Source organism: Protopterus annectens, chromosome 15.part0, assembly GCF_019279795.1.
Source record: "Protopterus annectens isolate FY-2018-M chromosome 15.part0, PAN1.0, whole genome shotgun sequence".
Lineage (NCBI taxonomy): Eukaryota > Metazoa > Chordata > Ceratodontiformes > Protopteridae > Protopterus > Protopterus annectens.
The window spans coordinates 514412233-514439932 of NC_056749.1; the positions used below are offsets into that span (position 1 = coordinate 514412233).

At 36.5% G+C, this 27700-nt stretch overlaps 1 protein-coding gene across 5 annotated transcripts in view; it reads right to left on the reverse strand.

Moving 5' to 3' along the window:
* Nucleotides 1-27700, reverse strand: part of GRIA3 (glutamate ionotropic receptor AMPA type subunit 3) — a 2740455-nt gene that overhangs the window by 13334 nt on the left and 2699421 nt on the right. For 2 of the 5 annotated variants that reach the window (XM_044057328.1, XM_044057325.1), the window contains exons 14-15: nucleotides 23405-23519; nucleotides 19972-20219 (exon numbers count right to left, since the gene is read on the reverse strand). In XM_044057328.1, coding sequence (XP_043913263.1) covers nucleotides 19974-20219; nucleotides 23405-23519 — 361 coding nt within the window. In that variant the 3' untranslated portion in view covers nucleotides 19972-19973. Of the gene's footprint in view, nucleotides 1-19971; nucleotides 20220-23404; nucleotides 23520-27700 lie in introns of those variants that run through there. The other 3 variants (XM_044057327.1, XM_044057326.1, XM_044057329.1) reach the window with 2 other exon arrangements.

Consider the following 27700-nt stretch of genomic DNA (forward strand, 5'->3'; position numbering starts at 1 on the left):
TAAAATTTTCTCTCCCTTTTTCTAATGTTCTGATGCTTTCAGGATGCTTCAGCCATAAAATTATTGTACTGACATCACTTACTGAACAGTTTGGAATGTGCTAAAATTTTTTTAACCCCTGACAAAGTGAAAAACATTCAGATGATATTTCTTGTACAGTAACTTTAAGTCCCAAAGTTTTCATTACTAATGTGTTAATTCTATTTGTGACTGTTTTGCCCTATTACTAAACTAGTGCATTGTTAGGCTGCCTGCCTTTCTGTTTGGTTTTCTTCCAGACATAGGATATAATGTGCTTTCACCTGTAGACACTGCTGGGAATCAGAAGTATTGAGTTCTTAATTTACAGTTTATAGAGGAGTTTGTCTGTTGACTAGGTCTGTTCATTTTTACATTACAGATGTCACTATTCAAAAATCTTAATTATTCTATTTAAATCGTGAGCATGTAATAATATGCTTTGGAGTATCAACCAATAGTTGTTTGATATATTAAATGAAATTTGAATTTGTTGAGAGTCTAGTACTTTTTGATTTTTTTATACAACATTGCCAACAGGAAACGTTTTTCATCTGCCAAAAAGTGTTTTTGTGAATTTTATTAAAGAAGTTTTTTTGTAGAACTAAATGGTATTATCAAATCTAACCATATCTTGATGTCAGTGTTGGAATAAATCTTCTAAATAAATTATAAATGTTATTTATATAGTTTACATAGGTTGGCTTTGATATATTATATTGAATATTAATCATTAAGCCTTGCCACAATATATTATTTTCTATTGTGATAAGATTTTTAGTTAATTGATTTTCATTTAATAGAATTATAGTGTGCATTGTTTTCTAAATTGATAAATAATTATTATCAAACCAATTAATGACAATTTTAAAAGTGGAAGCCTTTATATATGTCTCAATATCTGGAAAGTTAATACCACCTCTTTTCCAGGATCTTATGTGATGTGTACAATCAATCCTATTTTTTTGGATACCATAGAAAATTCAAAATGATTTTATTTATGTATTTTAAATATTTTCTATCTGGAATTATTGGAATGGCTTGCGCAATATAGTTTATTTTTGGAAGAAGTCAGTAACTTTTTAAAAAAACCCTCAGTTTACAACCCCCCTTTGATTCATACTATTAAAGTTTTTGAACAGACCTGTTTGAAAGAGCTTGACAATGTTTTTGTAAGTCGTCCTAGGTTCTACCATAATTTAAATTATAAAGAGAGGAAAGCTTTTAATGAATTACGTAATAAAAACAGCTGTTTACGTTTTATGAAAAGTGATAAGGGAGGGAATATTGTGATTATGACACAGGAACATTATTTTAACGAAATGTCTGTTTTATTGAACAACCAGGATGAATATGAAATTGTTACCTTTTCTGAGATACAGAAAAAAGAGAGATTTATTCATTCTATTTTATATGACGCCCTTATGAACAACGAAATTGATTTAGACGTATATGAATTTTGTGTAATTCATAAACCAAGGGTGGGGGTTCTTTTTGGAATCCCAAAAACACATAAAAGTACTATTAAACCTCCCTTTAGGCCTATTGTGTCTTCTCCCCACTCTGTCACCGAGGGGATTTCATTAATTTTAGACGCTACTTTAGGACCATTGGTGTCCGAACAAGTATCTTATATTAAAGACTCATGGCATTTTTTAAATAGATTTAATGAATTTGCTAACAAAAATATTTTTGACTTTTCCTGTGGTCTACATTTGTTCTTACCAACTTGCTGAAAACTTGTCTCCTTGCCTTGGTTTTTTGTCGTTTTTTGGTCCTGATTTATTGGTGGTATTTCGTTTGGATTTTTGTTAACCACCTTTTTCTCCTGGTTGTCATTCATGACATCAATCTATATATCATGTCATTCTATACACTCAAATGCTGCGCAATGATTTCTGTACATATTTCATACTATAAACCTACAAAGATGCTAAACTTCAGTGTAACCATATATATATAAAATCACCTTTTTAAAATTTTACATTTTAAATGTTAAATGTAACCATGAATATTGATTGTCATTTATTGTACATGTGGAGCTTTTCTCCCCGGGCCTCTGCTGAAAATGGACATGTATCCAGGCGGACTCTCCCAGTTAATAAATGTAAAATAAAATAAAATAAAGAAAGAAAGAATAATCTCTTCTGTGTCTGAGCTTTTTATATGTTGTATTTAACCTCTAAATGCAGCAGAGAATGAGGAGACAAGGTTCTTGATCATACTCTATGCCCCAAACCATTAGTGTTCATTACCATGAAAACCATGGGAGGAGTTGTAAACAGACTCTATGACAAAAAGAATGTCGAGAGCAGTAAATACGATATTAGCAGTATTGGAAGTACATACACATTTAGGTGCTTTAAAAATGTTTTTGCAGTTCAATCTTTCCAGACCCCGAGCTACATTAAAGAACTGAGGATTCTTGTGACATAACTGATTATCTTAAACTTCTAAATTCTTTATTTCATTTAGGGAAAATGTTAATGATTTTTGTAGATGACTGATTGCCAATGTAATGGAGTTGCCAGGGTCTCCAAAACTCAAAAATTGTTTTCCAGCAGTTAACGATTTTTAGCACTTCTTGTGTAGAGAATATTTTTAATAATAGCATTCAAGATTTTCTCTGGTGGCAAATGATGCACGTCAATTTAATGGAATTATATCCATATTCACTGCTCTTGTACTGAGTGGTTCTTGTCTTCAGAAGCAGAAACTGAAAAGTTTACTCAAAAATTAAAATTTTCTCTCCCTTTTTCTAATGTTCTGATGCTTTCAGGATGCTTCAGCCATAAAATTATTGTACTGACATCACTTACTGAACAGTTTGGAATGTGCTAAAATTTTTTTAACCCCTGACAAAGTGAAAAACATTCAGATGATATTTCTTGTACAGTAACTTTAAGTCCCAAAGTTTTCATTACTAATGTGTTAATTCTATTTGTGACTGTTTTGCCCTATTACTAAACTAGTGCATTGTTAGGCTGCCTGCCATTCTGTTTGGTTTTCTTCCAGACATAGGATATAATGTGCTTTCACCTGTAGACACTGCTGGGAATCAGAAGTATTGAGTTCTTAATTTACAGTTTATAGAGGAGTTTGTCTGTTGACTAGGTCTGTTCATTTTTACATTACAGATGTCACTATTCAAAAATCTTAATTATTCTATTTAAATCGTGAGCATGTAATAATATGCTTTGGAGTATCAACCAATAGTTGTTTGATATATTAAATGAAATTTGAATTTGTTGAGAGTCTAGTACTTTTTGATTTTTTTATACAACATTGCCAACAGGAAACGTTTTTCATCTGCCAAAAAGTGTTTTTGTGAATTTTATTAAAGAAGTTTTTTTGTAGAACTAAAGGGTATTATCAAATCTAACCATATCTTGATGTCAGTGTTGAAATAAATAAATCTTCTAAATAAATTATAAATGTTATTTATATAGTTTACATAGGTTGGCTTTGATATATTATATTGAATATTAATCATTAAGCCTTGCCACAATATATTATTTTCTATTGTGATAAGATTTTTAGTTAATTGATTTTCATTTAATAGAATTATAGTGTGCATTGTTTTCTAAATTGATAAATAATTATTATCAAACCAATTAATGACAATTTTAAAAGTGGAAGCCTTTATATATGTCTCAATATCTGGAAAGTTAATGCCACCTCTTTTCCAGGATCTTATGTGATGTGTACAATCAATCCTATTTTTTTTGGATACCATAGAAAATTCAAAATGATTTTATTTATGTATTTTAAATATTTTCTATCTGGAATTATTGGAATGGCTTGCGCGATATAGTTTAATTTTGGAATAAGTTTTTTTATAATCTGAATTCCGTCTTCAAATTTCAAAAATATTTTATTCCATTTTGTGATTAATTTTGTTATATTTATATTATTTATTATATTATTGTAGTTTAAGGTTAATGTAGATTCCATATTATTGCTTAAAATTATTCCTAAGTATTTTATTGTGGGAACTTGTTCTCCTATGATATGATTCATGTTTAATAAGGATCCTCTTTTTTATTTAAATATAAATAATTTGACTTTGGTTTGTTAAAAGAAAGTCCAGAGATCAAATAGAATTTATCAATTTGATTATCTAATTTATGTAAGGATTTAAATAGAATAATTATCAATTCTTCTTACAAGACTTCTCCTAAATTCATAAATATTATGTCTGAAGTAATATATAACAACTTTAACTGGACTAACGGCATCAAAAATCTATAAAATATTAATGACCTATAAATCCAACACTAATTTGAAATTTTGGAACTATTTAACTAAAGGACATCAATCTAATTTATCAGAAGAAAGTAAAACCAATCTCTTATATTCAATCAACTCTACATTTAATTTACAAATATGGAAAATTTATACTTGGAAATTTATACACATAGCATTTATTACACTAGCTAAATTAGCTAAAATCACAACTGAAAATACTACTTGCTGGAGATGTCTACTAATCTGTAAAGCTGACTGGATTAATATATTTTATGAATGTGTTAAAATTAAAAAAAAAATTGGGAAGATCTTACTAACTTCCTACAAGCTATTTTCACAGATGCATTTATTTTAACCAAATCCTTAATTTTCCTAAATGTAAATGATAATAATGAAATTAATAAAAAAAAATTATATCTACTTTGGTCCATATTGGCTGTAGCAAGATGATGTATAACAAGATCTTGGATGTCAACACATGAACCCACTATGGAAGAATTCTTGAAGCTGCTGAAAGAAACTGTATTACTTGAAAGCAAAGTTAAAGAACTGCTCCTAAAAAATGGACCAACAATCCTTGGGTGAAAATCCTTGCTCTTATTGAAACTTTGGAACTGGACTCTGACTAACTTTTCATGTGTAACATCTCTGAAATGATTGTTTGTACAATATTTGCAATATTTTACATTATTATTGTTCAAGCCAACTGTATATAGTATATATAGAATGTTATAACACTACTCTATATAGAAACTGTATGATTATCATTATATATGAAAAATAAAAAAAATTGAAATTGTAAAAAATCTTTTCATCTTCACCTTCTATCATGCCATCATATTTATCACCTCTTATGTTCCCAAACTCTTGCATTATCTGACATCATAGTGCATGTCATGTGTTCTCCTTTAGTCTTTCTATAATGTCACTGATGATGGACTGAACAGAAAGTCTCACAACACTTCTAACTGGTAGTGAGTTGGTCTTGTCCTTCTCCTAATAAGCTGGATTAAGATCACCACTACCATTTGCCTTCTGTTTTTCCAGCAGTTTGATATAGATTTCAGTGTCCTCTGACCTACCAATGAAAGTACCTGTTAAGGAGGTTGCTCTAATTTGCTATATTACATAACATATTGTGTTACTATCAGATATAAACCCAGTTCCATTCATCATACCCCTCTTTCCTACTGAACTACGTCTATATGATTTAGCTGATATGATCTTCCCTTACAGCTTGAGGTCCTGCGTAGAGAAAGATTCAGCATCTTTCGTTAGAGATTTATTATCCTGACCATTTTTAGTGTTGATGTTGGACTGACCACTCTGTCTATAGTTGGCTGCCCCTCCTCATTAATGCTAGTTAAAAGGTAAAGCCAATTACTGTCTCCCAGAAGCAGATGCCATTGCTCGCAAATGTTTCTAAATTTGCTTTATATTTTCACCATATCTATCATAATGTTTTTATTTTCTACCTCATATTTGTATTATTATTTTCTGATACATCACCAAGGATCACTGTCTGTCAATAATGCCAGACAGAGTTTTGAAATTCTTATTGTTCAGGAAATGCATTGTCAATGCAAAACCTGTTGCTGCATTAACTTATTAAGTGAAATAGAGCAATATTTAAAATTATCCCTGATTTTGCCTTTGTCCCCCCGCCATTATTTTTGGCTTTGCCAGAATTACCGAGCAATGTTGAGCATTATAGCAGTCACTGTCATGATATTGAGGTGTGTATACTATTAACATACTTCTGATTGAGTCATTTAAAGCCACCTGGACTGACTAAATGCTCCTTTATGAACCTAATCACCTTCGTCATGCCATTATATAAAGATGAAAATGATATTAGTGCTGATGGGCAAATACATTTTAGGTGACTGTGAGAGGATACTCTGCCCTTCTTTAATGAACACCACTGTGATTTTACCACCTAAACAAATGACAGGATTAATAGCACTGAAATAATACTAAGAAAAATTATAGAAAACCTTTTTAGAACATATGAAAATTAATAATACTTATAGTCTTAGGTGGAATGTTTGGCACACAAAAAGCTAAAAACATGAAAAGTCAAATCTGATTGCTTTTAAGTCAGACAATTATGGGAATTTTTTTTGTATTTTTATCAAACAGGGTTGAATGTAACAACATATGCAATACTGTAATAAATAATAATTTAGAATATGAAACATTCAGTGAAAATGTACTAGAAGAGCACAATGGACTGATATTACAACCATTGATCAGGGTGGTTATGAGTTTTCTAAATAAGAAAGCTATTTCTGTATTGCACTTAAAACATCCTAAGCAAATAATTTTTTGTTCTTTACCAAAAGTTCATAAAACTGGTTTAATCTACCTGGGCATCCTACCATTTCAGGAATGGAAGGTTTCCAGTAGAGTGTGTGTTTGCTTTTACAGAATATAAAATCTTTACTAATCAAACATCTATATTCCTAAAGATATATAAATGATGTTGAGAAAAAGTTTAGCTCTGTTATTTGGCAGTATAATGTTGTTTCAGTTATGTATGGATGTAAAGGAACCACAGCCTTCTATAACACCTGCCTTAGGTATATAAGCAGCTGCACACTACTTAGGGCATAAGAAGAAAAAGGTTCTATATTCCTTCATATAGTTAAATCTTTGTTTGACTTGTAATGTATTTATGTTAGATGGGAAATGTTTTTAACAGAAAAGGGCATGTTTAAAAACACCATATGCCATACTTATGCTAAAAAATTTCAGGGCTTATTTTTAAATCAACTTCATACATGGGGATATTTTTATGAACTGCAAGCTGTAACCTACCTATGTTACACACATGATTTTTATTTCTGTGAGAGGGTGACAAAATGTCAGCTGATGAATTTACTAGCCATTTCACTAGTAATGAAAAGGGGCATAAAGTCTGTATCAGAAAGGAATAATACAATGATTTGGGGAGATATTTATATTGAAGGCACTTTCTTTTTGGAACACCTATATTTTTATATATATCCCCAATCAGCTGGAAATATGTTTTATTACATAGAAAATGCCCATTCACCCACCTTATTTATTTATTACCAGTGGGCAAACTTATATGAGCAAGGAGAAACACAACTAAGAATGTATATTTTCAACCAATTCCTCCAGCTGTAATTACAAAACTGTCGGACAATAGTTATGAGCTTGGTCATCTTAGGGAAGCTAAGGGAAAAAAGCAATCTTGAATTTGGTAGTAAATAGGCCTATCAGTGTTCATGGCAGGAGAATGCAGGACTTTGAAAAAGAGAGAGTCAGAGAAAGAACAGGAAAGGTTGAGTATATCTTACTGTATGATCAAGTTTACTACCATTTCAGAAAATTTTTGTGCTGTTATAAAAGAATAATCCATATTAATGATATGATTTTTCCACAAACACCCATTCTTTCCTAAACAAAACCTTTACATTTTGGGGAAATGCTTTCTTTTCAGGTGTCTTCCACATGCAAAATGGAACTACCAAAAGGAATGTATGCATGTATCAGATGTAATGTTTGTAGTTCTTTGTAGTGCGGTACAGAAGAAGTTAAGATAAATTAGAAAAAAGGTTAATTCTAACTGAATATTTTTATGTTAGCCATGAATTATGGTTGTGGATTTTTTTTTTGCAATTTTTCAAATCCTAAGTGGTACACTGAGCAAATGAAACAGAAGGTGAAAAATCCACATTCAGGAGTATGTAAGGGAAACTTTGAAAGGGAGTTATGCTAGTTTATAGTTACTTTTTATGCAGTTAAATACCATAATTGGAGAATGTCAGATTTCACATACCTTTTGCTTGCTACATTCCATTTACCTAGAAAAGATGAGATGGTTAATGCTCTGAATGAAATGAAAGCAGAATTATTTTAAAAGTTGATAGCCTAGGTATTGCATAAATGTAATGGTACAGGAATTAAGGTCTTCACTGGCAAACATAATCAAGTATGACAGTAGATACAGAATGACATTAAAGAAGTATTTCATCTGATGATATTAAAGGTGGTCTTTTTTTCTGTCATATAGAACTGGTCATTTCCGAAAAAAATATTTAATGGGATACAAAAATAATAACTGTTTATAGTATTACATTTTAGTGATTTTTTGAGTTGTATAAATCTGGAAAATGTTATTTATAAATATTATTGTTCCTTCTGTGCCTTAAAGGGTTTATTGTGTTATTAATTACTGTTAACTGCTTTATGTGTAACAATCTGGTGTCTTGATTCTACCCACTTATAACCCCCTTTTTCCCATTTTTGCACATAGCGTAAGGGTGTCGCATCATTTATAGCCAATGTTCAGCTTTCTTCCCCTAGCATTAGGGAAGATAAATCAATTAAATGGATTTTCTATGAGCTGCTTAGATGGTGTGTTTGTTTCTGCATATTACATTGTGTATTAGTAATTAATATTCAATGCCTAATAATCACATAGAGGAATGTGTTCTAAGAGAAGTCAAGTTCTGGAAAAGGACCAGGAAAATAATCTGGAATTTTAGTTGCAGTCAAAATGAATGATCAGAACCTGCCTGACAGGTTGGTGACGAGGAGTACAAAATATGGCAAGATGATAATGGTTTGCATTTCATGGGGGTATAGACTTAAGGGAGGAAGATATTGTATTCATACTGTATGTACTCATAGTATCACCTGGAGTGCAGTTTTGGAGACTGTACAAAGAAAGGGAGCTAGTGCTGGAAAAATAGTGCAAAATAAGGTAATCAGCATGGCAAAAGGCAAAAAGAAAGAACTAAGTATGAGCAAAAACTGAGGAGGATGGAAATGTATTTTGTGGAAACAAGGGGGGTGTTTATTATGTTGGTGTGTAGGGTGACGAAGGGGTTTAGTCTGCGACTTGACTTTAAAAGAAAGGGGAGCATAAGCTAGCATAAGTGACAGGTAGATGAGACCAGGTTTAAGTTGCAAAAGGCAAAGTCCTACTTCAAGGACAGAGGAAATGGAAGGGTAGAGTACAGTGGGAGTCAAGTGTTCATGTGGTAAGAGGTGAAGGGAAGAAAGTGGTGGGGTGCAGATTTAAGGGGCGAGCTAACAGAAATGGAGAGATGCAGAAGGCTGGGTATCATCTTGCACTGCAGATGTATGACTGGGTTATTAGTGAAGTCTCTCTCTCTCTCTCTATATATATATATGTATGTGTGTGTGTGTGTTTATATTTTTTTATGCACTAAAATATTAGAAGGTTGAGGAGGTTTACAGTGTGCTTTTTAGCTTTAAGATAAATAAGGTGCTCAGTATATAAATGGACTAAACATCTACATATCAATAGAAAGTAAAGCTCTAAGATAAAACCGAATAAAACCAATGCTTTGGGCTTCATTGTGGTAACTACCTGCCACGTGGTTGATAGCGTGATGATATCAGTGAGATGCATGGAGGCAGTGTGGGCTTCATTGTGGTAACTACCTGCCATGTGGTTGATAGCGTGATGACATCAATGAGATGCATGGAGGCAGTGTGGGCTTCATTGTGGTAACTACCTGCCACGTGGTTGATAGCGTGATCACATCAATGAGATGCATGGAGGCAGTGAGAAACAACAATTTTATAATGCAGTCTGATCTCAATGTAATTTTTTGGAGAGGTGTCAAAAGTAAGAGTAGAAATAAGAATGAAGGAGAACCAAAGATAATATTTTATGACTTCACCTTCCCCCACATCACCTTATTTATGCCTCCTGACCTTTAGCCTAACCCTGCCCTGCCTTTAATACAAATACTATACATTACCTTATGAAAAACAGTACCACTACACGAGTTACTCACACAGCACTTGGTATATAGTAGCACACATGCGCAACATTAAAACTATCCCTTACCTAGCCTTTACTCTAAACTGAACTGCACAAAAACTCATCCATACACTCTCAACTCTTGTGCCAAAACTTTTGGTGTAACCCAAAGATGTTCTTCGTGTTTCACTGTTGCAGTCATCACATTTGGGTTATCTGCCAGCAGGTAGCCCTCAGCTGGCCTGAATACCAGAGTCTTCTGATTCTGTCTTTTCTTACATGACGTCAGGTCGTCAAGGGTATAAAACATGCATCCGATGCCATTACATCAATCTTTCTTGCCGTGCGGTGCCCGAAGCAGAAGCAGTTCGCAAGTGCCGGTCGGCCGACTCCTGACATTTTTGTTTTCGAGTTTCAGATCTGAAGTCTTCAGAAAAGATAAGTAACCCAATGGGGATCCTTTTTCTTGCTCCAACCAATGTCATTAAAAATTAACAATTGTCTTACCTGTAGAAAGCAAATACCTCAGAGATTTTCATTCATACTGCATCCCCTGTTTAGGCCCAGACCACGACGTCCCTCACTGTCGGTTTTGTGCCTTGTTCAACCCCCAAACTATTCATCGTTGGGCTATCTTTGCAGCAAATTATTTTTGTACTCGGTCTCAGTACTCTGAAATGGCTTCATTAAGCCATCCGACTACTGATCTTCTGAAAAAACTTAAGGATAAAGACAGAGACAGACCACATAGGTTCAAAACTGCCAACAACTCTTCCGTTAAGCTAGTCGCCAGTCCGCCGGTACTCAGTGAGGCGCATTTGCAGCCCCTGATACCTGCTACTTCAGATTAGCAGGCCTCTACTTTGACCCATTCGGAGTATGGTATGCAGCGAGATGCTTCTTCGACTATGGAACCTGCAGATGTCTCTACCTTGGATGGGTCTGGAGCTGCTGTGCAGGCACCGGCTTCTGAGGGTATATTCAGGCCTACAGACTTGCATTTTAAACCGATGCCATCATCTTCATCCAGGCCTAAAACTTGCACCACGCCTAAAAAACTGACATCCAAGCCACAGGCTCAGGCCCATATTCCTAAAAGAACAAATGCTTAGAATGGCTGAAGACCTTATTACCTTAATTAGGGGAAGCCAACCTTCCCCCTCTAAGAGACCTAGAACTGATTTTCCTTCTGATTCTTTTGATCAGGAATCTAATATTTCTGTTCCTTCTGATTACCAGGATTTGCCCTTATCTACCTATGAGGATTCTGAAGCAGAGGATTCCATTCCCTCTGCTTCCACTCCAGAAGATTTTTCTTTTGGTAAAACCTTGTGCACTCTTAGGGAGCATTTCCACTGGGAAAGCCAGGATTACTCTGACTCCAAAAAGGCTTAGGGAATTCTTACTCCTTCCGCAACACAGGCCTTTAGCTATCCCTCCTGTTCTGGACATTGTAGATGATGCTTTCTTGGAATCTAGCCTTTCCCCAGACACTTTACCTCCAGCTCCCAGAAAACCTGACAGGCATTACAGAGTACCTGACTCTCACAAGTTCCTCTTCAAGAATCCTACTGCGGATCCAGAGACCATTTCCCAAGGACCAAAAGGCATTAAGGCCACTGCTGCCAAAAATCTTACCCCTTCTTATAGAGATGTTAGAGCCTTAGACAGATGGGTTAAGAAGGTATACACTTCTTCTACTTTGGCTATCAGGGCTTTAAATTGCCAGTTTCATATGTTAAAGTATCATCAGCATATTATGGGACTACTTAAACAGAAAATGATGTTGATTCCTGACTGTGCTGAACACAAAGAATTACAGGATTTAATGCATTCTGCAGAACAAGTTGGTAAACATACTTTGCAATGTGGTTTGGATGCTTTAGAAGCATCTTGCAGGGCTGCTGTCACTGGGTCTATACTTAGAAGGCATGCTTGGCTTAAGGAGCAAAACTTGCCAGCTCATGTTAAAGCTATATTACTGGATGCTCCCTTAAACCAAGACCGCCTTTTTGGCAACAAAGCAGAAGTCCTCAAAAAAATGGAAGAAAAAGCTAAATCTATGCAAATGTTAAAGATTTCCTACAAGTACAGCCTCCCAGATTTAGTAGGCATTGGCCTTCAAAGAATTGGTCCTTTCCAGTCTCTTCCAGGCCTTCTCAGTCCAAACCCAGGAACAGCAGACCACCTAGGTTACAGTCTCAGGCTGCGCTGAGGCCTAAGCAGTGGGGTGCTCCCACTTCCAAAGCAGGGAGTAGTAAGCCACCTCCTATGGAAAAATGGCACAATGACTTAACCTTAACCCTTCCAAGCCCTGCTCAATTGCCTGCTCCCTTAGGAGGAAAGCTTGCCCTGCATGTAAAAAACTGGGAACTCATTACCCAGGACAAATGGTTTTGAACATAGTTTCCCAAGGATAGAGATTCCACTTCCACACACTACCAACCCCAAACGGTTGGCCACACCTACCCCCAAACCAGTGGGCAGAGGCCCAACAGCAGGTTTTCTCTCTTCTAAGTATCAGGGCTATTCAACCTGTCCCAGCAGAACAAAGGGGACAAGGTTTTTATTCAAGACTTTTTCTGGTACCCAGAAAAGACAGCTCCTGGCATCCTATCCTGGACCTCTCTATTCTAAACACCTTTCTGATAATACCAAAATTCAAAACGCTAACTCTTCAACAGCTTCTTACTATGCTAGGCAAAGATGCCTGGCTGGCAACCTTAGACTTAAAGGAAGCTTACCTGCACATTCCAATAAGGGAATCTTGCAGGAAATACCTATGCTGCAGGGTAGGCTTCATGCACTATCAGTTCTGTGCACTTCCCTTTGGCTTATCTACTGTGCCCAGGGTATTCACAAAGTGTCTAGCTCCAGTCATTGCATTCTGCAGGCATAGAAATATTCAAATATACCCATACTTGGATGATTGTCTGATTCAGGCAGAAAGCCAGGACTTGCTATTACAACACCTGTAATTGTAAAGAAACTTCTAACCTCACTGGGGTACACCATAAACGAAAAGAAATCTCACCTAGTACCCTGCCAGCAGATTGTATTCCTGGGAGCAAGCTTGAACACAACTTCCCAGATGGCTTTCTTCACTCTAGAGAAACAAGTTTATTTGACAACCTACTTCAAACTATTGGCTACAAAACCCCAGCTATTTGCAAGGAAAATTCTGCAAGCCCTGTGGTTCATGGCCTCTTACATTCTACTAATTCCATATGCAAGACTGCATATGAGGAAACTACAATGGTATCTAAAAAAAGCCTATGGTGTCAACATTCTCAGGACCTGGAATCAATTATTCCTATCATTCCTTGTATAAAGACAGAGTTCCTTTGGTGGGCAGAGGCCTGCTACTACAACAAGGAGCTCCCTTTCACTCTACCCCCCTGCCGCCCAAACCCTAACAACAGATGCATCAGACTATGCATGGGGGGCTCACTTGGCAGGGCAGGGCAGTGCATTCAGGGCAAATGGAACCCGAGACAGATGCATCTGCATATCAATCAAAAAGAAATATTAGCTGTGCAGAATTCCCTGACAGCCTTCAAAGACCGCATTCTTCCAGGACAACTATTGGTAAAGACAGACAACAACAATCAGGGCAAATCCACTCGTACCCTCTCTGCAGACTAGCCATGGCTCTGTGGAACACAACCTTGAGCTACCAAGTGCACCTACAAGCTCAATTCCTGCCAGGCAAGCTAAATTCACTGGCAGACGACTTAAGCAGAAATCTCATGGACCCACACGAATGGAAACTAGAATCAAAAATATTCAACCTCTTGAGGAACAAATGGGGGACTCCAGAGGTAGACCTGTTTGCCTTACCTCAGAACTACCAATTGGACAAATTCTGCACAAGGACTCCCCACAGTCAAGCTTGGAAAGTGGATGCTCTGTCCTTTACCTGGGAAAGCCTCTTGGTTTATGCCTTTCCCCCTATGCCTCTCCTCTCAAAGGTTCTGCTAAAGATCAAACAGGACAGGCCAAGGACAATACTGATTGCACCAGACTGGCCACTCCAGCACTGGTACCCCCTCTTGTGCAGTATGACACTGCTGGAACCATGGCACCTGCCTCAGATCCCTTCCCTGCTATCGCAGCAGGCGGGCCAGATTCTGCACCCTCAGCTTCAACTCCTGAACCTTGCAACCTGGCTAATTCCTTGAGCTCTCCAATAGCATCCCTCAGTAAGCAGGTGCTAGATGTCATTCTGGAGGCAAGGAGGCCTAGTACTAGAAAATCCTATGCTGAAAAGTGGAAAAGATACTGTTCCTGGAACCAGACTCAGGGGATGGGCACAATGGTGTCCAGCTTACCTCATATTCTTCAGTACTTAACAGAAATGCTCCACAAGGGCCTATCCTTCTCGTCAATTAAAATTCATGCCTCTGCCATTTCAGCACATTATAATACTGAACCACCCCTCTTCTCTCACCCCCTGCTAAAACAATTCCTTAGAGGGGCCAAAAATTTAAGACCCCCCCCTCCCAGGAGAGCCCCCACTCCAGCCTGGGACCGTAACTTTGTATTGGAAAAGCTCACTCTCCCTCCCTTTGAGCCAGCTGCAACAGCGGAGTTGAAATTCCTTTCTTGGAAAACAGCTGTCCTTCTAGCCATCACTTCAGCAAGAAGAGTGTCTGAATTACAGGCCCTCATGGCAGTGGAACCCTTCAATTATCTTCCATGCAGACAGGGTTTCCCTCAGGACCAATCCTTCCTTTATGCCCAAGGTGGTGTCTAGTGTGGCCCTAAATCAGTCCATTCATTTGCCTACTTTTTTCCCTAATCCACAAAACAAAGGAGAATGAATACTGCACTCTCTGGAAGTGCACAGACAACTTAGATTTTATTTGGACAGAACTAAGCCTCTCAGAAAATCTGAACAGGTACTAGTTGGCTTTGCTGCAGGGTCAGAAGGGAAGGCCATTTCAAAGCAAACCATTTCCAAATGGATAGCCCATTGCATTCTATTCTGCTTCAAGCACCATGGAAAACCTACCCCACAGGGGATAAGATCACATTCCACTAGAGCTGCATCTACCTCTGCAGCCTTTATCAGAGGAGTCCCTACCAGGGACACCCTAGAAGCTGATACCTGGAGCTCTGTACATACCTTCACCAAGCATTACCATATGCCTATTTTTTGTAAATCCACTGCAGTTTTGCAGGGCTTAATAGCTGGTCCTAATGCTCTCTGACTTCCTCCTCCCTTCCTTAGCTTTGGGAAACAACCCAAATGTGATGACTGCAACAGTGAAACATGAAGAACATAGTACAGCTGTGTACACTTACCATAAATGTAGATGTTCAAGTGTATTCACTGTTGCAGTGCTGGTTACCCTCCCTCCAGCCCAGTGACTTCTCTTGGCTCTACCTTTCCTTCTTGTTTGGTATATTTAAGTTTTTTGGTGTATTTGCTTTTTGATGGAGGTGTACCATAACATATAATTGCTTCGCACTGTGAGGGCACCTGACATCTGGGGGCAAGAAAAACTGATGTAATGGTGTCAGCTGCATGTTTTATTCTCCTGATGACCTGACGTCATGGAAGTAGAGACAGCATCCGACGCAGGAATCAGAAGACTCTGGTATTCAGGCTGGCTGAGGGCTACCTGCAGGCGGATAACCCAAATGTGATTGAATGCAACAGTGAATACACGCGAACATCTATATTTATGGTAAGTGTACACAACTGTACTTTTCAGCATTAACACACACACACACACACACACACACACACACACACACACACACACACACACACACACACACACACACACACTAGGGTTACCACCTGTCCCACTTTGCAAGGGATAGTCCCTCTTTGGGCAGTTGGGTCCTGCAAAAAAATCTAAAAAATAGCAAATGTCCTGAGATTTTAGGACAAAAATATTTAAGTTTTCTTTAATAGTTGCATAGAACAATTGAATTTTTATCTGAAACACCTAGATGTTATATGAAATGGCATAAGCAACTCAAATGCTACAAGAATAAGCTTCTATTTTGGCAAAAAAGTGACGTTTTATCCTTTGTACTGGTCATAGGTATGTTTTGTCCTGCAAAATCTGACATTTCTACAAAAAATGTCCCACTTTGGGCATTTGAAAAGGTGGCAACCCTAACACACACACAGCCACTTACCTTAACTCAAAACACATCCCCTATACAAACAGAATGTCAGGATTTCTCAGGCAGACAAACAGTCAACAAGGAGTGCTTTTTACACAAAAGAAAAAAAACAGCAGAACAACATTCACCAAATTAAACAGTAAAATACAGATGTGTGCCTATGTATGAATGTATGCTTTTATCTATTTATTTTACAGTTTGGAGACTGGTAGGGATGGGTGGTGATAATTTGCTTTCATTATATTCATTCTGTATGATAGTTTTTATTCTCAACAAAGATGTAAAATATGAATAAATGAAAAAAATCTACAGTTCCCAGATAACTGAATCTGTCAATATTTAGGCAGTTTACTTGAAGACTAAAATTTTACTTGAATTATAAAATATATTAAACACATATTCAGCTGAACATAATTAAATGCCATGCAAGACTAACCGCTGAAGTTCTGCACAAAAGATCTTGATTCCATTCATTGAAGTGTCATTAATCACACTTCAACTGGAGGGAAATAACCGGTGAAGTCCCTATAATTTTTCTCTTGTTTAAATGCTTCCCAGCACTTTATGTGAGATAACTGAAATTTTGATTTAGACTAATTTGGTTTGGGGGAAGATGTTTCTCTTTACAGAAGTCTTTATATACATAACTTCTATCTACATATAGCAGTAAATCTGTAGATAACTATGACTACAAATAACTTTTGGTGGGTGACAATCAAAAACACAATGTATGGGGCAAGATCCTTGATACCATGTTATGTATCAGTAAATTCTGAACACTGAGGTAACTCTTCAAACACACACAAAGTAGTAAAATGTGAAGTGAGACTTTACGGCAGACGATATATGACTGAGTGATACCATAAACATGTGGAAAATAAAATTAAAACTGAAACTGGATCAACTGATATACGAAAAATCAGAAAAGAAAGATGAAAAAAATTAAACTCTTCATATTGTTAGAATCCCTCTAAGGAGAAATTAGCTTCAACCAGCTATTACAAGCAGTAAGAAGAACTAAAGAAGGTTGATGCTTTGATTATACTGGAATGGATATTATGTCAGTTCTATATAAAACATGAAGCTAATTTAGGTTTGAGCCTCACAGTGGACACTGCTTGGAAATGTCATGCCAGTGAAGGGGAATGAGCCAGGTAACACATCTGTAAGTTTTGATTAAAAGACAGAAGACTTACTGCCCTAACAGACACTGGACCCATCCCAGTTTGGTTTTGTCAAAGGCAGATCATGCCTACTCATCCTGGTAGACTTCTCTGAGAAGGTCACCAAAGCAATGGATGAGGGAAATTTTTTTCACACTGCCTACCTTGACCTGGCCAAGGCATTTGACACAGTATCCCACTTGGGCATTGTTGACAAACTCAGAAGGTTAGGTACAAACCCATATGTCACCTGGTGGACAGCCAACTGGCTCACAGACAGGACCCAAGAAGGTAGAACTGGGAAGTCCACCTCTACAAAGAGGCCAGTCACAAGTGGGATCCCTCAGGGATCAGTCCTTAGACTGCTCCTTTTTGGCATTTACTTCTCAGAAGTCAAGGCCAATGTCAATGTTCTCTGGCTGACTAAATTTGCAGATGACTGTAAATTAGGAGCTGTCATTGAATCTCATACTGACACAAATGTTATCCAGGAGGTGTTGACACAGAGAAACAACTGGTGTCAGTGCCATGGACTAAAACTAAATGCCAAGAAATGCATTATAGCATCCTTTGGGAAGTCATCCATCCCTGGTATCTATCATATTGACAACACAACTCTTAGAGTTGACCCAGAAGTCAGGGACTTAGGGACACACATAGTAATCTAGCCTTAGACCATCATGTGTCCACAGTGGTGAAGAAATCATTGTATATTGCACAGCTGATAAAGAAATGTATGGTATATAAGTCTAAGGAAGTCACTGTTCCAATGCAGTCGGCATTCATTATAAGCTATCATTGAGTACAATGCCCCTTTTGGTATGTACCTAGCCAGGCATATCCAACAATTGGAACATCCACAGAGGTTCCTCACTAAAAGAATGCAGGTCATAAGTAAAGTGTCCTATGCAGACCACCTCAAGTCCCTATCCCTGTATTCTGTCACTTACAGGCTTTTGAATGGAGATCTATGCCTGGCATACAGGGTGTTGTCAGACCCCACTCTGTTGGACCTCTTGCATATCCACAAAACAAACAGCACTAGAATTACATGTTCTAATGACTTAAACCTTGCCTGTGATATAAATAGGTCCTGCTGGAGAGATAGGTATGTATCCCAGAGACTACTGCATCTATGGAACAGGGTGTCCATCCATGTGAAGCAGAGTTTCTCCCTAACCCAATTCAAGTGCAATTTGGACAACTGGATGGGAAACTGGAAATTAATCCCTGGTTTGGCACCTATGTCTCTAATGGACACAGGTAACCTGCAAATAGTGCATCTCCCAAACCCCTGCTTATACTTATCAAGGGTATCAGAACTTGTCACAGATTTGGGATGCATGGCTAGGCTTAAAAAGGCCCTTGTGGTTGTTAGCCTAGTAAACACCTATGAACCTATTTGAACTCTAGCTTAATTTGTTGGCCAGATGCTTTAATTCTCTTTTGATTTAAAATCTTTGAATCTAAAGATTAGACAGAGTTGTAGGTAAGGTCAAAAATTGAACATCTGCCTTTAGTATTATATTCAAAAAAGATAAAGTAGAAAAGACATCAACTTGCATTTGAAATTCTACATCAGATGTTTCGGAATGTCTAGTGTATTTTTAAAACATTATTTTCAAACCTATAGGATCCAACTTTCACAGGTTTGCCACATTTGCAAAGGTTTCTAATTAGCGTGCTTACTGTTTGCCATTTATTAATCTAAATCATTAAATTGTATCTTAATGTGCAGTACTGATGAACTGATCCTGGATCCAAATTAGTTTCAGGACTGATTCAATGTGTACCAAAGAAAGTCAGTATTAGCACATTCTTTGTTAAGTGCCCTAAATAGAGAAAAGCAATTATAACACTCTGCCAGTATTGCTGGTGAAATGAGCTTTGCTGTGATGATACACAACCTGTGGATAAGCTGTGAAATCCATTTTGAGTGGTGTGGCAGTAATTTCTGAGGAAGGCTTAATGAATCACATTGAAAACATCAAAAAAAAATCACAGGATGGCTCATACTTGGAAAGTAAAGAGTATGACATCCATGGATGTCTGCAAAATAAGTGGACATAGATATTTTTATTTTTGCTGTTTAACTGCCCATGCAACCAAGAGACTGAATTTTCCAAGTGATTATTATTCCATGGGACTCTGGGACAATTAGATTTTCAATTGTCTGCGGACTGTGTTCTTCCATTCAGTGGGTGGGGTTTAGGAAAACAAGGGTGACAATATTTAAATATGCATGGTCCAGGTTCACTGTCTAGTTATGAGAAAGTTGCAGGCCAACAGTCTCCATTAAGAAGAAGGGCTTAGTGTGTGCTTTGGGAAAGTCTGTGTTACATAGATTTGGATAACAGCGTTTTGGGATTTCATCTTTCTTTTTCCCCCTAGTATTGGCCATTCAATATCAATCTGTTTTGAGGGTATACAAATATATGTACAAGAAATTTTGTTAGTTAGAGCAGTGGTGACCATGTGATATAAATCAGTACAGTCAGACAATAGAGAAGCCAGTTATACAATACGTAACATTATAAAACACTATTACACTGTTTTACTTGCAGAATATGAGACAGCATGGGCTATACAGAAAAATAACTTCTTTATAAAGTGAAATAAATTATGCCATACCCCTAGATTTTAACACTTTCTGTTCCATAGACATTGTAACCTTCTCGATATGTTGCGTAGTTCTGGGTGCTTGCTGCTGGAGGAGGTTTATACACCTGAGTATTCTTTGCAAGTTTCATTCGTTTAGTCTCTGCCCTTGATTTGTAGCAGAATTCTATTAATGCAACCATCATGGCAAGACCAAGACCCCCAACCAGAATATAAAAAACTCCTGCAACATTGCTGAGGCTCAAGGCACTGGTTTTGTCCTAGAAAAAAAGAAATAGGTTAAATATGATTGCCTTAAAAGAACACACTATATTTTTTACAGTTCTACAAGCCAACTCACTAAAATCTCATGCAGATATATTGCAAAATGCTACAGCTATCATTAGTGTTTTGCATATTTAGACATTCATTGATTAGATAATTCAAGGCCAGCTAAGGTTACTAGGAAAGCCAGCAGCCTTATCAAAGCCCCACTGTCTAGTGGACAATATTTCTTTCATTTGTATTTGAAACAGCAGCAAAATAAAGAGCTGTCTTGCAAACACTGAAATCACTGTGGCAGGTATCTCTATACAAGAATAGCATTCTCTTAAGGAGATTCTCCAGTAAAAGTGTTCTGCTGCATATATTAAGCAGCATGACAGGGGAAGCTAAGCAGGTGGTTTTCCATCAAAAGAGGTCACTCACTCGGTCCCCTCTTCATTCTCCTCTACAGGAGAGCACATCTGCCAAATTGTAGCCATGTTACAATGCAATGAAAAAACTAAAACGGCTTACTAAAACCTGTATGATGCATTTTGGTGAATGTCTTCATTTTTAAATGTATATATTAATACTACAGGAAATAAAACTATTTCTGGAAGCTGGTCAGGTACTCACAGGTCAAAAACATGTTTCAGCTTAAATTAAGATCAAATGTGCATAATGCATGTAATCATTAAAGAAAAAAAAATCAAAACATCTTTATAGTTGTTGGATTTTCTGTGGGGGCTAAAGTTCTAGCTAATTTAAAAAAGTTGTAATGTCTCACTGGAATCGTTCTGCTGTCCTAGTTCACCACTCAGTACATCTATGCCTTAAACCTTTTATACTTGGCTGTTACATATTTAAATCTTGAAAGAGTATAGCTGAACAAACTATGACAGCAATTATTAAAATTTAGTAAGTTGAACTGCTTAATTTATATTCTACTCTAACAAGAAATGTTGCATGTCTATGTATAATATTCTCTATAATCATGTGCTGTGCAAGCAATGCATATCCTGTCCTCTAAATACTGTTTTTAAGTGATTTTGATGAAGCAGTGTTAGTCACCTTGATTCACAGAGAGGGAATTTTAGTGAGTCTAGCTCCAGGTAACACACAATTCAACAAGACTGATATTATTTGCTAAATTTTATAATGCAGAACTATGCTACTGACATACCAAATTACTTATTTTTTGTTGTATTTATTGGGGTAGAGCATTGAGCAAAAATGACCAACTACAAGCTCAGCTTGCATTTTGTGCAAAACATTATCAAACCATAGTGAGAACACTAAATAATAAAACATGGACACATATGGAGGAAAAAGTACAAGGTCAAACATTCAATGTCCAATTTATGTAGGATAATGTTTCTATAAACACAATTACATATGAGACATTTGTTATATACATATTTGCATATGAGTCAGTTATAGGCAACACAGACGTGTCAATTTAGTACTAAGATTAAAAAAGCATATATACAAGGGTTCTGAGCAAGTCAAGGTTTATGTAATATGTCCAGTATTCTGGCATCTGCATTTATGTTATATTTGAAAAAAAAAACACTGGTTTTAGTTGTGGTCCAAATTTAGGGTAGCTAGAGATTTCTGTGATATGTGTGGGGAGGGGGACTGCCATCATTTTATCATTTGGGAATGAGGCCACAGAAGCTGTGGTCAGAGATATGCAGTTTGGTTGTGCGGATTGGAGAGCTGGTCCAAATATGGACTGGTTCCTCAGGTTACGGGCTGATGTGAGTGATGAGATGAACTCATAGGAAATAAAGCGGAGACGGCTATTTAGCATTTGATAAAGTGAAGCAGTGATGTCATGTCTTTGGAATGGGTAATGAAACAATATATTTTATTGCAGAGAGACTGCAACTAATTGTGTTTTTGGTTAAGGTGGTTGCAAACAGTGATAAGCCCTATTCAAGTTGTACAAGCAGAGTGCCTTTCCCAGTGGCTGCTTAGGCTGGTAAACAGAGAATTTGAGAGAGCTTCTGGGGCCAGAATAAGAATAACTCTGGATCTGAGTTTTTTTTTTTATTTGATCTTAAAAGTTAAATATTTGATTGAGCCAAATGACCAGGTACCTGTAGGATGTAATTATTTCTATATGGTAGATGAATTGCTCTGTAATTTGGAGTGTGCATGAGCATTTAACTAGCCTCTTGGTTGTTCTAAGGAACATAGACTGTTTTCTTTAGATGGATTGAGAGTATTTTTTTGTGATAAGCCTTTTGTTATCCATCTCTGGCACTGCAACAACAATAACATATTGCATATTTCCCTATTTCACAACAACAGTTTAATTTATGGTAACTGAGAGCTGCTAAAATGTCTCTGTTGAATAGAAAGTAACTGACGGTGCTTTATCTGAACCAAATACAAATAAAAGTACACAGCTTGGTCCTTCAATTGCCATACTGTAAAAAATGTAATTAAAATAGTAACATGAATAATACTTTGCTCATCACAGCACATGATGTTAAGGAATAAACTATACTAAAATATGTAGTGGAATTGAAGTACCAGTTGTCATGCGTTAAACAAGAAAAAATATGAAAATATAATAAGTACATAAAGTAAATTTCAAAGATATATGAAATGACTTTTAAGAATGTGTTGGGGTAATATAACTCACAAAATTAATTGTGTTAAGCATATGACTTTTTCAGTTGATGTTGCTTTTCAAATCTTTTTATTTCAAATGTTATTTCATTACTTACCATTAGTTGGGAGGGTGCCCTAATGGTTAAGGTATTTGCCTTACAAATACAAGGTGCAGGGTTCAAGTCTCACAAGGGATAATTGGCTAGGCTTAATATGGCTCACAATGGCAGTTAGCCTAGTACTAATTTATGAACCTATGAACTTATGTCTTGCAATATATTTTCAGTATAATGTATTTAATAGATAGCAGATGAAATGTTTTGTGTATGTGTTGAAATATATATTTTTATCTAAAACTAATCTTTATGCTTTCCTTTTCTTCAAATGCATGTAGCTTTCGTAACAGCTTCTTTAACACTGCAAAATATACATTACTATATGTAGGTTAACTGGACATTTCTATCACAATATTTACTGACAAAAATAAATACATGAAATGGGATCTTGAAAATCTGTTTATAGAAAAACAAAAAAGTCAAAATGTGATTTCTTATCAGAACAAAGACCTGCAGCGACTGACCTTACTTCCGGAGTCCTTCGCTCCGCATTCACCCTTATCGTACCACCATTTGTTTTTCAGCTTGTCTAAGATGCCTTGTTCACTGAGTTTCAATACTGCAAGGTTTACAGGAGTTCTTCACGTGGGAAATAACATAAATAACATTATATTATGTTATTTTATGTTATTCAAGTTTTCAACTAATTAAACAAACTATATAAAGCGATAAAGCAGGTTTCCTGGCAACAACATAATTAACTAACAAACAAGCTAACTATAAACATTAGGTTATACTAAGCTGCTACTTTACCAGGTCCTGCCCTTATCGCTTTGAGTAATCGGCACACACTGCTAAAAACATCGCCAAATTTACAAATATATTAGAAAATATTCATCCTTTGCATGCAAGTCCAAAATGGACAAGACACTTTCCACTATTTTGTACTGTTTGATCAAACAGAAAACCCTTATAATAAGACAGAATCAGCCGTGCCACTTGTTTAGTGTATTTTAGCATCACTCTTTTTTTGTTTTCTTTCTTTGTTACTGTATCTGCACTCTGATTTGAACTCACTGCTTTGAAGAAAGATTCAAGTATATTCACTCCATTCCTTGCAATGGTATGCCAGAAAAAATGACTACTTGTGCCTTTCATAACTATGACTCTGGACATAATTAGTAAATGTAACTTAAGATCATCTTCTTTTATGCAGAATAGTTAAGCTTTGAATTCTAGTTAATGCAATTTAAATGTAATCTGGGCCATTGTTTGAATGAAAAAAATGAGAAGTATGTGCCATGTAATCAGTATGGAAACATGCTAAACTATTCATTTAAACTAATTATTCAGTGTATCATTACCTCCTTAATTGATTTTGATGATGAAATGAAAGGCTGATAGAACTTAAACCAATACTGCTAGAAAAACATTAATTAAAAACTGTCAACTTAAGATGGTATACATCAGTAAATTTACAGAACATTGACATACATTGATGAAAGTTGTTCATTTTATAGACAAACCTGTGGTTTGAAATCTATCATCCTTAAATTTGCCTCTTAGCTATAACAGAAATAATGGCTTCCTAGAAAACTACTGCATTTAAAATCACAACTGAAGGAAAAAGGAAGGTATTGTGATTTTCTGCAATAAACAGATAAAACTTCTAAGATGTGTAGCCTTTTCTTTGGAACCAAAAGGATGGTCCAAACCATCATACAGTTTCTCTGTCTCTAATGACCTTTACTGAAGTCTGAGTCTTCTGTTCCCAAATAACCATTTTCAATAAATAATATAGGTGATTCTTACACAAAAGGACTCAAAAGAGTGTTATATGTACCTGACCTGCAGACTTTTACAACATATATTACAAGATGAACCTATACAGCATCTATTTTCCTGGATAAAACACATTGGGTACTGCTGCCAGTTTTTAGGGGTGTCATAAAATCGTTGGTCTGGTAAAGTGACCTGCTTATTGTAAGCAATTGCATCAAAAGGAGATTGAGTGGAAACAAATGATACAGATCATTACAACTCCTGGATTTTACTGTTTTTTTGTTTTTGTTATACTACCAGATATTTCACCATCTGTCAGGAGGGAGGACACAGGGTGATACCATATGGCTAGAAGACTGCACATGTAACATGCACATTTAATACGCTAACAGAGATGTTATAAAGATATTATACATGAAGAAGTGATTAGTACTTCAAAACATGCATAATAATTGGACAGCCCAACCAGCATGCCCATTGTAAACGGAGCATATGCCAAAAGAAAAAAGTCCAGATGCTGAAGCACCATTGAGTGGCCACACTATTTGTTGATCTGGAATGTCTGACTAGGACAGAGCCTATTGTCAGTGGAGGCCCAGGGAGAAACACTCCAGAAATATAAAACTCTCTCTCTCTCTCTCTCTCTATATATATATATATATATATATAAAATATAAAAAAATGAAGTACATTCTGCAAAATAAAATGAAACCTACCTAATTTTCATTATATGTTTGTGCTGTCCCTTGTAAACATCTATTTTTTTTTAAATATTAAAAAAATAGCGAAGGAGACTTTAGTTTAATCCATCACTTCTCCAGCACTGATGTACTGTTCTTGCATAGGAATGTAAGTCCCATATATATGCACAGTTCATCAGTATAGAAGTCAGAAGTGTCTGTTTACAAATACATACTTTGGAAAGGTAAGAATTTAAGATAACCACAAAACAACCCTAAGAAATTCTGATCCTCTGTAACCTCACTACTCAAACCCAGGAAAGAAAAATAATCCCAATCCATACCCCAGTATATATCACCTCTTCAATCAGCCACCAAATTCAACACATACTTTGTAGAGTCCATATCCATCCTAAAAGTAAACCCAACTCATCCACCCTAACTCACTTCTTCTACTAATACCCCCAATACTAACCTCTACACACCCCACACATTACACACACAAAAAACCTCACTCATAACCAAAAAAAAACCATCCCCAGTTTAATTTTCAGCCCATCACTTTATCTTAAATAAAAAACTACTACAAAAAGTGAAACATTGCTCAACCTCAGCAGGCAATCTCCCACCAGAATACCAAAAGCTTGCAACAGAGACAATAGCATTCCATGTTAGCATCTTAATTAATAGATCCATAGCTGCAACACATGTCCTTAACCTATGGAAAAGATCACACATTGTCCCTTTACATAAGGGAGGCAACTCCACTGACATCACAAACTTTCATCCTTTTGCAATCTTGTCCCCCCTCTCTAAGATTCTAGAAAAATGTGATCACTTACAACTTCTCCACCATCTTACAAAAAACAACCTACTTTCCCAAACTCAACATGGCTTTAGACCAGCAAACAGTACCTCAACAGCCTTGTTATCTTTCTTAAACTCTGGCAAACTAGTATCTGCTGCATTTCTAGATTTGTCAGAAACATTTGACATGGTATCTCACCCAAACTCCTTAAAGAATGTCCGAGCATTGGTCTATCTTCCTCCTCACTACACTGTGTTTTTTAGATACCTAGCTGGCAGGCAGCAAGCATTAAAATGGAGGGCTCTATCTCCCCATATCACACCACCTCACAGGTGTACCTCAAAGATCCATCATTGGTCCATTACTATTTAATGTCTTCATCAATAACTTACATACATCCTCCTGTGAAGGCACTCTAATCTAATATGCAGATGACTCCACTATCATTTATGTATCACACACATTAACTCACCTACAACACATAGTACAACAAATTTTCTCTTACATAGAAGCATGGCTCTCCTGTGCTGAACTACTACTGAATCCAAAAAAAAAAAGTTCCTTCTCTTCACTCACAAACCTCATAGCGCCAACAAAACAAACGTTAAGATCATTTTAGCCAACAATACTGAAATTGAATTGGTTCAGCATACCAAACTACTAGATGTCACAACTGATAATCTCAAGTTTGACCTACACATACAAAACAGTGTCAAAAAACCCACCAAAACCTAGGCATGCTATACAGGAATAAATACTTCCTCATAGCACCTACCAAAATGACCCTGGCCGAAACCTACCTCTTGCCCTCACTGTTATATTGGGGCCCCAATTCTAACTAACTCACAGACCTCACAAGAAAAAAAAACTAGAAAGCTGCTATAGCAAAATTGACACATTTGCCATAAACACAACCCCACTAACTCATCAATGTAAAGCCATACATTCACTAAGATGTCTTGAACTCCCCCTCCACCTCCACCTCCAGTATGTACAACTTACTTTGGTATACAAAATCATCCACAACCCACTAGCTTGCCCTGCTCTTAGGTCATTAATCAACTTTTATATCCCAAATAAACATCTCAGTTCTGAAGACAAACATCTCCTCACAACTTATAAACTGAGCAAAACCCCATGCCTAAGCCTTTACTTCTGCTCTGTGGCAAAACTATGCAACTCCCATCCGTTAACTCTCAAAACTGGTACTAACCTGCACTCCTCCAAAACCTCTATAAAGAATACTTCAACAAAGCTTGGATTTACTTCTCCATGAGCCTAGGCTGAGGTACTCGTATACTTTTTTTCTACCTCTACTCTCTCCATTCCTACTATTAACTTACCCTATATGGTCTCTTCCTCTACACATACGCCACTAAGGTTACAGTCATACCATTACCACATCTATTCCTTCTATCCCCTCTATCACACCCTACCCTTCTCTACTCGTACTGTCCTACACCTTTACCAATAAAATCTGTTAACATATTTTCATGACCTCTGGAATATTAATAATCATTATGATACTCATCTGTTATGTAAATAATGCT